Here is a 10,728-nt window from a genome sequence, read left to right as displayed (position 1 = left end):
TCGAAGAAAAGACACTACAAACTCAAGCTCATTACGATGGTTTAGCAATCTATGAATGGAATATCGATGGATTGTCTGACTATCTGATAATGAATGTTGTAAATGAAATGATGATGGCCGCAGGCGCGTATAAATTACAAGGCCATAAATCCGACCATCAGATAGCTCAAGTTTTGGTAACCGAATTTACCGGGCAACTCAAGGATTGGTGGGACAAATATCTCGATGAAACAACCCGCCAACAGATATTAAACCACTATGTCATTAGACCAACTACTCAAATTATCAAAGAAGAAGGTCCATCAACTAGGACCGAGGTACAACATGAAAGGGTAGAGGATGCTGTCAACACCCTCATATATACCCTCATAGAATTCTTCGTCGGCGACCCTCTAAAATACCAGGAGAGATCCGCCGAGATACTCATGAATCTGAAATGCCCTACCTTAGGTGATTTCAGGTGGTACAAAGACATGTACTTCAGCAAAGTTCTTATTAGAACAGATAGTTCGTTGGAATTCTGGAAAGAGAATTTCGTCAATGGACTACCAAAACACTTCTCAAGGAGGATCAAAGATGGTCTTAAGACAAAGTACAATGGAACAATTCCATGGCAAACTTTGTCATACGGATCCATAGCATCCTTCATCATAGAAGAAGGACTCAGACTTTGTAATGAGTCAAAGATTCAAAACAAGCTCAATTCTTCGATATCAAACAGAAAAGAGCTTGGTAGATTTTGCGATCAATATGGATGCAAGGGAATAGAAGCTCCCTCAACCTCCAGACGAAAGAAGGTTAAGACGCATCCAAAACCTTATCATTCATACAGGCCTAGAGAAACATATCAGAGTAAACCCGTGCAGTCTCAGAAGCCAACATACTCAAGAAGGAAGTATATTCCTACAAAAACCCATAGAGGAAAGAAAAAGCAAACTTGCTTCAAATGTCGTGAAGGACACTATGCTAACAAGTGTCCAATCAGAGGAAAGATCAATGAGTTGGATATAGATCAAGAGCTGAAAAATCAGCTATTACGACTGACCCTAACCGACTCAGAGCAATCAAGCGAGGGAGAAATCCTCGAACTCCAAGAAGAATCTGATTCATATTCTAGCACAGAATACGAATCAGAACAAGAAGGAAAAAGGACGTGCGAAAGATGCATAAATGTCCTTACCAAGGATCAAGAAATTCTACTCGAAGTAGTAGAAAAAGTTCAAGACCCAGAAATTCAACAGAAGATTGCTCAACGACTTAGGGATGCCAAGACAATCTCTAGGCCAACTGAAAGGGAAGAAAGAAATCCCTACAGACTCCAATCTGTTCTCCAAAGATTTGAAAAACCGAGGGAACTCACTACTCAAGATTTACAAAGAGAGATTAATAATCTCAAACAAGAGGTACAGGCGCTAAGATCTGAAACCAGGTCAGAATCTTATACGCTTCGTCAAGAAATTCTCAATCTTCAGGAAAGGCTGCCAGCACAAAAGGAAACGGCGCAACCAAACCTGGATGAAGAAGATTTTCAAAGTTCCTTCGTTGGAGCCATCACCACTTCTCAATTTCAAAAATGGTACGCTCTCGTTACCTTAAAAATTTATGATTTCAAAATCACACTAAAGGCTCTCATAGATACTGGAGCCGATCAAAATTGCATTCAAGAAGGCCTAATACCTACAAAGTATTTTGAAAAAACTACTGAGGGCCTTAGAGGTGCTAACAACAACAAACTCAAAATTAATTACAAACTATCAAAAGTTCATGTTTGCAATGATGGAATTTGCTTCGTAAATTCCTTCCTTCTAGTAAAAGACTTAGGACAAGAACTAATCCTAGGTACTCCTTTCATTACTCAATTATATCCTTTTAGAATAACTAAAAAAGGGTTAGAATCAAAAGCCTTAGGAAAGAAGATAAAATTTAACTTTCTTTCCCCATAAGGATTAGCGAAATAAATAACCTTCAAAAGAATACAATTATTCAATCAATTTTTTGAAAGAAGAAATTTCTCAAAAGAATAGAAGAACAAATTCAAAACAAAGCTGTCCAGTTTAAAATCAAAACTTTACAAACTCAATTAGAAAAAGAAGTTTGTTCAAATATCCCAAATGCCTTTTGGAATAGGAAACAACATATAGTTGATTTTCCTTATATCAAAGCTTTCGAGGAGAAAAATATTCCTACGAAAGCCCGACCTATTCAAATGAATAAAGAATTACTAACATTCTCCAAAGCAGAAATTAATGATCTTTTGCAGAAAGACCTTATTAGACCATCAAAGAGCCCCTGGTCATGTGCGGCTTTTTACGTCAACAACCAGGCAGAAAAGGAACGTGGAGTCCTGCGACTGGTAATTAACTACAAACCCTTAAATAAGGTTTTGGAATGGATTAGATATCCAATTCCAAATAAATCAGATTTATTGCAAAGAATTTCAAATGCAAAAATATTTTCAAAATTTGACATGAAATCAGGATTTTGGCAAATCCAGATTTAAGAACAAGACAAGTACAAGACGGCTTTTAATGTCCCTTTTGGACAATACGAATGGAACGTTATGCCATTTGGGCTAAAAAACGCTCCATCCGAATTTCAAAAGATTATGAATGATATTTTCAATCCTTTTCAAGACTTTTCAATTGTTTATATTGACGATGTTCTAATTTTTTCTCAAAACATCGATCAACACTTTAAGCATCTTCAAACATTTTTTACGACAGTCAAAAGAAACGGTTTAGTTGTGTCTAAACTCAAAATTAAACTTTTTCAAACAAAAATCCGTTTTCTCGGATTTGAAATTCATTTGGGTCTAATAAAACCCATTCCTCTGAAATTCTTCCATTGAGTTTGCCTCAAACTTTCCACATCAAATTACAGATAAGACCCAACTACAAAGGTTTTTGGGATGTCTCAATTATGTGTCTGATTTCCTTCAAAATATCACACTGTTTTAGGATTCCTCCATATCCAATATCGGATGCGTCAGTCTCCACTATTAAACTAGTCCTTGGGTTTATCAGCGATAAACACGGAATTGACTTGATAAGGGATTTGATTTTTTGGACTGTTTTTGTATGTTCTTCAGTCCAGGGCTTTGGATTCTTTTTGAGTCTCTCAAAAAGCGGCTTGCAGATGGGTCTGATATTTTGAAGGAAATCAGACACATAATTGAGACATCCCAAAAATCTTTGTAGTTGGGTCTTATCTGTAATTTGATCTGGAAAGTTTGAGGCAAACTCAATGGACCTTTGAATGGGTTTTATTAGACCCAAATGAATTTCAAATCCGAGAAAACGGATTTTTGTTTGAAAAAGTTTAATTTTGGGTTTAGACACAACTAAACCGTTTCTTTTGACTGTCGTAAAAAATGTTTGAAGATGCTTAAAGTGTTGATCGATGTTTTGAGAAAAAATTAGAACATCGTCAATATAAACAATTGAAAAGTCTTTAAAAGAATTGAAAATATCATTCATAATCTTTTGAAATTCGGATGGAGCGTTTTTTAGCCCAAATGGCATAACGTTCCATTCGTATTGTCCAAAAGGGACATTAAAAGCCGTCTTGTACTTGTCTTTTTCTTGAATCTGGATTTGCCAAAATCCTGATTTCATGTCAAATTTTGAAAATATTTTTGCATTTGAAATTCTTTGCAATAAATCTGATTTATTTGGAATTGGATATCTAATCCATTCCAAAACCTTATTTAAGGGTTTGTAGTTAATTACCAGTCGCGGGACTCCACGTTCCTTTTCTGCCTGGTTGTTGACGTAAAAAGCCGCAATGACGAGGGGCTCTTTGATGGTCTAATAAGGCCTTTCTGCAAAAGATCATTAATTTCTGCTTTGCAGAATGTTAGTAATTCTTTATTCATTTGAATAGGTCGGGCTTTCGTAGGAATATTTTTCTCCTCGAAAGCTTTGATATAAGGAAGATCAACTATATGTTGTTTCCTATTCCAAAAGGCATTTGGGATATTTGAACAAACTTCTTTTTCTAATTGAGTTTGTAAAGTTTTGATTTTAAACTGGACAACTTTGTTTTGAATTTGTTCTTCTATTCTTTTGAGAAATTTCTTCTTTCAAAAAAGAAATTTGTTTTTCTTTATAGTTTAATACATTTATTGATTGAATAATTGTATTCTTTTGAAGGTTATTTATTTCGCTAATCCTTATGGGGGAAAGAAAGTTAAATTTTATCTTCTTTCCTAAGGCTTTTGATTCTAACCCTTTTTCAGTTATTCTAAGAGGATATAATTGAGTAATGAAAGGAGTACCTAGGATTAGTTCTTGTCCTAAGTATTTTACTAGAAGGAAGGAATTTACGAAGCAAATTCCATCATTGCAAACATGAACTTTTGATAGTTTGTAATTAATTTTGAGTTTGTTGTTGTTAGCACCTCTAAGGCCCTCAGTAGTTTTTTCAAAATACTTTGTAGGTATTAGGCCTTCTTGAATGCAATTTTGATCGGCTCCAGTATCTATGAGAGCCTTTAGTGTTATTTTGAAATCATAAATTTTTAAGGTAACGAGAGCGTACCATTTTTGAAATTGAGAAGTGGTGATAGCTCCAACGAAGGAACTTTGAAAATCTTCTTCATCCAGGTTCGGTTGCGCCGTTTCCTTTTGTGCCGGCAGCCTTTCCTAAAGATTGAGAATTTCTTGACGAAGCGTATAAGATTCTGACTTGGTTTCAGATCTTAGCGCCTGTACCTCTTGTTTGAGATTATTAATCTCTCTTTGTAAATCTTGAGTAGTGAGTTCCCTCGGTTTTTCAAATCTTTGGAGAACAGATTGGAGTCTATAGGGATTTCTTTCTTCCCTTTCAGTTGGCTTAGAGATTGTCATGGCATCCCTAAGTCGTTGAGCAATCTTCTGTTGAATTTCTGGGTCTTGAACTTTTTCTACTACTTCGAGTAGAATTTCTTGATCCTTGGTAAGGACATTTATGCATCCTTCGCACGTCCTTCTTCCTTCTTGTTCTGATTCGTATTCTGTGCTAGAATATGAATCAGATTCTTCTTGGAGTTCGAGGATTTCTCCCTCGCTTGATTGCTCTGAGTCGGTTAGGGTCAGTCGTAATAGCTGATTTTTCAGCTCTTGACCTATATCCAACTCATTGATCTTTCCTCTAATTGGACACTTGTTAGCATAGTGTCCTTCTTCACGACATTTGAAGCAAGTTTGCTTTTTCTTTCCTCTATGGGTTTTTGTAGGAATATACTTCCTTCTTGAGTATGTTGGCTTCTGAGACTGCACGGGTTTACTCCGATATGTTTCTCTAGGCCTGTATGAATGATAAGGTTTTGGATGCGTCTTAACCTTCTTTCGTTTGGAGGTTGAGGGAGCTTCTATTCCCTTGCATCCATATTGATCGCAAAATCTACCAAGCTCTTTTCTGTTTGATATCGAAGAATTGAGCTTGTTTTGAATCTTTGACTCATTACAAAGTCTGAGTCCTTCTTCTATGATGAAGGATGCTATGGATCCGTATGACAAAGTTTGCCATGGAATTGTTCCATTGTACTTTGTCTTAAGACCATCTTTGATCCTCCTTGAGAAGTGTTTTGGTTGTCCATTGACGAAATTCTCTTTCCAGAATTCCAACGAACTATCTGTTCTAATAAGAACTTTGCTGAAGTACATGTCTTTGTACCACCTGAAATCACCTAAGGTAGGGCATTTCAGATTCATGAGTATCTCGGTGGATCTCTCCTGGTATTTTAGAGGGTCGCCGACGAAGAATTCTATGAGGCTATATATGAGGGTGTTGACAGCATCCTCTACCCTTTCATGTTGTACCTCGATCCTAGTTGATGGACCTTCTTCTTTGATAATTTGAGTAGTTGGTCTAATGACATAGTGGTTTAATATCTGTTGGCGGGTTGTTTCGTCGAGATATTTGTCCCACCAATCCTTGAGTTGCCCGGTAAATCCGGTTACCAAAACTTGAGCTATCTGATGGTCGGATTTATGGGCTTGTAATTTATACGCGCCTGCGGCCATCATCATTTCATTTACAACATTCATTATCAGATAGTCAGACAATCCATCGATATTCCATTCATAGATTGCTAAACCATCGTAATGAGCTTGAGTTTGTAGTGTCTTTTCTTCGAACTGGATATCCGGAAAAGACGGTTGAGGATACCAGTTTTTCTGATTACTGGCGTTATTTTGACTTCTTCTAGAGATCCTTTCAATTCGATTGTAGAAAGGTTCTTCTCTCTCGTTTGCAATCTCATCTTCGAATTCTTGGTTCTCGTCGTCATTGTTAACGACATTGACAGATGAATCTTGAGGCGTCATGGCGGGATTTAATATCCTGTCTAACTTTTCCTCTATCTTGGCCATTGCAGCCTCTTCTTTTGAAATCCTTTTTATAAATATTTCGAGATTTGCCGGTCTGAGTATTGGTATTGACTCATCAACCTTTGGTACAGAGCTGCTTGCCTGTTCTTGCTGAGTACCTGATTTCTTTGAGATTTTTCCCTCGATACTTTCAAGTTGAGTAGCGATCGTGGATAAAATCTTATTTGAATAATTGTTTTGATGCTAGATATTCTTGATATCCTTTAGGGTCGGATTACCCTTTTCTAGTCCTTCCGGAATATGTTTGAAAGGACTAGCTTTGACCTTTTCTCCGTAGTAGTTTTCGAATTCGACTTCTTCTAACGGAGGATGTTTCGAATATACCTCGCCTCTTTTGGTAGTCTTCCAACTCCTCTGGGTCAAGGTGCATACCTGCAGAATATTTTCTTCAAACCATTCGAAGAATGGTATATTTTCTTTGATGTCTTCCATATGAGAATACCACTGAGCTCTTAATTCATTTCGCTCAGCCTCTTTGTAGGTTTGGAAGAAGGCATTTCTTTTTGAAGAGTTGGTAGTTGACATAAAATCTGCTTTAAAAAATTCTTTGTCTATCTGGAAATCAGCTGTAATGACATTTAGCTGGCTTTCGTAGACGGATTGAGTATCCATATCCGTATGGGTTGGAGACCTTGAGCCATCTTCATAGTGGATTGACGCCCTTTTTTGATCATAACTGACCTCTTTTACCTTTAAGGGATCATACATTGATCTTGATATTCCTGAAGTACTTGGTCTAGAACTCAGGAATTCTTTTACTTTTGACTCTGACGAAGGTTCTTCGCTGAATTTTATTTCAACGCTTCCATCGTCATGTTCGATAATTTGGACTGGGTTTTGAGATTCTTTCCTCTTTGGAAGATTTGCATCTTCTATTTTCCAGAGAGTGCTTCTGGTTATTTGATCCCAAGAGAGTGTTTTTGGGACAGTCACTGATGATTTTCCAATATTTGCTTCTATGAGCATAGTCCATCCTTTTGGTGAGGATCTTAATGCTCTTGGAGAAATGTTTGTATTCATGAGCTTATAATAAACCCTAAATATAACGACTGAAGAATGGGTTTCAGCCTTGATGTTTAAATTTTTTGACTGTAAATCTAGCATGAGAGCTGATAATATGTGTGGGTCTTGGAGAGACAGAGTAAAGTTTGGATAACAATTGAAATAGACTGGTCCATTCTCTAAATTGGATTGAACCATTCCCAATAAAGAATTTGAGAAATCTTCATGTCTCTTATCTCGTAAGGAGATAAGGACTGGGATATCTAATCCAAGTCTGAACAATGGTTTTACCGCGACTTGGACAAGACCGACATGGAGATAGTTAAACTCTTCACGATGTTGGAGTATAAGAGATCTTGACGGGGAAGTATCCCGATACACATGACATACATACATGCACGAGGTCCCATGATTTTTATTCACTACATATAGTTCAAGTAATCATACTATAGCAAGAGTGTTCTTAGTTTATTGGATTTATATTAGTGATCGTAAAGTTCACTTTATTCAATAACAATCTTTACTTGATAAACAACAATAATAACTTTATTGAAAATAGAATATGTTTTTGTTTACAAACTATACGTTTTAGGGCATAAAACCCAACATCTTAGAGATTCAGGGTGTGACATGATGAAATCAAAACCCCATAACGGTTCTCCCAACAGGCATTGAGTAATTCTTGCGAAAGAAGTCTTGCGCAATTCCTGTTTGAAACTATAGTTCTAGAATTTTTTGAACTTATCTGTTCTACCTCACCCTAAAATTTCTAAGGTCCTCGTAAAAAGTTTGAAAGTTCAACTTAAAAAAATAAATCGGGAATTTAATACCTTGTTGGACTTGGGTGCTATACCATATGTAATCTATGAATTGCTTTCTCTATTTTATATTTTCTACCGGGAAGTATTCATATTTTGTTGTCCATTTTATGAGAGTGTTTTAAAAATCAATGAAATATTTATTATTCTTGGGCTAATAACTATTATCTATTCAAGGAATTTTGTTATTGAAAATCTAATAAATCTCTCAAATTATCCCAAAATTAACCTTAAATTGTGTTGCATAAAGGAAATGAGTTAAATGATTGAGTTTTTTGCAACCATAGCATGCATTTACATAGTTTCTTGCATGTACTATAAGTATGTATATTTATTCACATGTCCAACACAAATTGGTAGTTAAGCGAAAGGTTGATTAGGAAATGATAAAGAATATTGTCGTTTTCTTTCTTTTCACGGTGGCTTTAGTTGGGGCTCAGGTTCCAAGGGTCGCGTTACCACCACCAGGACCTTCTAGATATTACATTCATGTGGTTAACGGGCTAAGCAAACTTGGGTTGCTTGTGCATTGTCAGTCTAAAGACGATGACTTGGGGTATCATCGTTTGCTTAATCATGGAGATGATTACCAGTGGAACTTCAAGGTTAGCTTTTGGGGATCAACCCTCTATTGGTGCAAATTGGAGACGCCACAAGCATATGTCTCTTTTGAAAGCTTTTGGCTGAAACGCAGCACTTATGGCTCCGTGATAGGTGCAAACGTGGAACTGTAGGAACTTGTCTTTGGACGGCTAAAGATGATGGAATTTACTTGAGAAACTTTCTTGCTAATGTTGATGAATTGATTCACAAGTGGAACTATAAAAGTTAGAGAAGCTTTATTATCTCCTTTTGGTGGAATTATCCTTCCGGAACCAATGAAAATTAATGGAATAACACAAAAATGTTGTTTTTTTTTTTTTTGTATGAAATTTATTTCGTAACGAAGTGTATTGTTGTTCTCCAAATTGCAATTGAGGGGTGGGCCCATTGTTCACCATCATTAATGTCCACAGAAAGTGAGAAAATTGAAATTGAGGTTGAGGTAAGTATTTAAGTTCTCCATCATTAATGTCCACATGAATGTTGATTTCAATGCGCCTAAACCACAATCATACTAAATGGATTCTATTTTTCATGAAATTTTAGGAGAAGACTCAATATGATATGATAAGGTTATGTATGAAATTTGATGATAATTAGATTATGATAAAAGGCTAAACCCAGGGTAGGTGTAAAATGACTAAAATTCCCCTATAATTATATATAGCTGGCTTAGGAGTAAAGTGACCCCTAAATGACATTTAATTGAATGAGGAGACTTATGTTACAAGGCCATTGAAATATGTTGACGATTTAAACCAAGTTTTCCGATGGTAAATGACCATAATATCCCTATAAGAATTCTAGGATGTTTTCAAAACCTTAAATACTCAAAAAAAAATTATGAGACTCATTTACAATATAAGGGTAAGTATGAAAGATTTTAAGGAGATTATAACAACTTAGGGATATGAGCTAAGAGAGAAAGTATGTAACTACCCCTCAAGACACTTGATAAGAAATCAAGGTTTTTATGATTACCAAGTGACAAGATACTTATGAAAGATTTATGCATATAGAAAAATATTTATGACTCATATGGATTAGGATGTACTTGTTAAGAATTTTTCCTTAGTTGTACTTCAAGACTTAACAAAAAACTCTTGAACGAGAACCCGAGATATTTTAAAGACCTCCCGATGAGTAGTGCAATATGGTCTTACGACAATGACTACGTCGTTGGAAACGCATGAACACCTGGGTGTAGGTACTTAAACTATGTCACAAGGAACCAGTGAATCCTTGGGACATAGGTATACAAATTGTATCGCACCGAACACATGAAGCCTTGGATGTAAGTATTAAGACTATGTCACGGGGAATGCATGAAGCCTCATGCATTTATTTATTAAATATAAGGAACAGATTAAGGTAACAAAAGACAAAAGATACACTTCAAGAAAATAGTTAGTGAGATGAAACCGTTAATATCTTGTTTGAAAAATACAATTTAACTTTCAAACAAAAAAAAAAGAAAAACTTCAAAAATAAGTTTTGGTTAATACTCATAATTTTAAAAAGAAAAAAAAATAGAAAATACTCTTCAATTTTGTCTTGAACTCTCATTTATGAACATTTCCCAATATGAATATAATACAATTCAATATTTAAATAGACAATTTATTTTCAATCTTATTCTTGAGTATTTTTAAAATGAGGTTAACAAATTAGTTCATATACATAGGAATACTTTTGAACTTTTTAAAAAAGATAATCAAGGATATCATATGGTGGTGACCCAATATAACCCGTGGTCATGTCTTCTTTGAAGAGCCACCTTCGTCCTACCACGGTTTGACTCGTCTACTCCATTTCGAGTCAACAAAGATATCATAGGCTTTGCAGTGTACCCAAAATAAAATGGCAAGACCAAGTTATCGTTTTATCTATTCATATCCTATATTTAAAATATTATGCATAAAATCATTCAACCA

The 10,728-nt window shown here is 35.6% G+C and overlaps 1 protein-coding gene across 1 annotated transcript; it reads left to right on the top strand.

Moving 5' to 3' along the window:
* The first annotated feature begins 8,574 nt into the window (after positions 1 to 8,574).
* LOC111783990 (S-protein homolog 1-like) lies at positions 8,575 to 9,023 on the top strand. Its single transcript, XM_087121057.1, has 2 exons — positions 8,575 to 8,796; positions 8,886 to 9,023. Exons 1-2 carry the CDS (start codon positions 8,575 to 8,577, stop codon positions 9,021 to 9,023), a joined length of 360 nt encoding a protein of 119 aa, XP_086977183.1.
* Positions 9,024 to 10,728: the final 1,705 nt, after the last annotated feature.

Source organism: Cucurbita pepo, unplaced genomic scaffold (genome assembly GCF_057944985.1).
Source record: "Cucurbita pepo subsp. pepo isolate OVF unplaced genomic scaffold, ASM5794498v1 scafford_253, whole genome shotgun sequence".
Classification (NCBI taxonomy): Eukaryota; Viridiplantae; Streptophyta; class Magnoliopsida; order Cucurbitales; family Cucurbitaceae; genus Cucurbita; species Cucurbita pepo.
Note: the sequence above shows the minus strand (reverse complement) of the source record. Positions and strands in the feature narration are given on the sequence as shown.

Excerpts from the sequence above, each read along its gene's own strand:
- LOC111783990 (XM_087121057.1), top strand. The coding sequence starts at position 8,575 with ATGATAAAGAATATTGTCGTTTTCTTTCTTTTCACGGTGGCTTTAGTT. Across the intron at positions 8,797-8,885 it reads ATTACCAGTGGAACTTCAAG|CACTTATGGCTCCGTGATAG; the intron begins GTTAGCTTTTGG and ends GCTGAAACGCAG.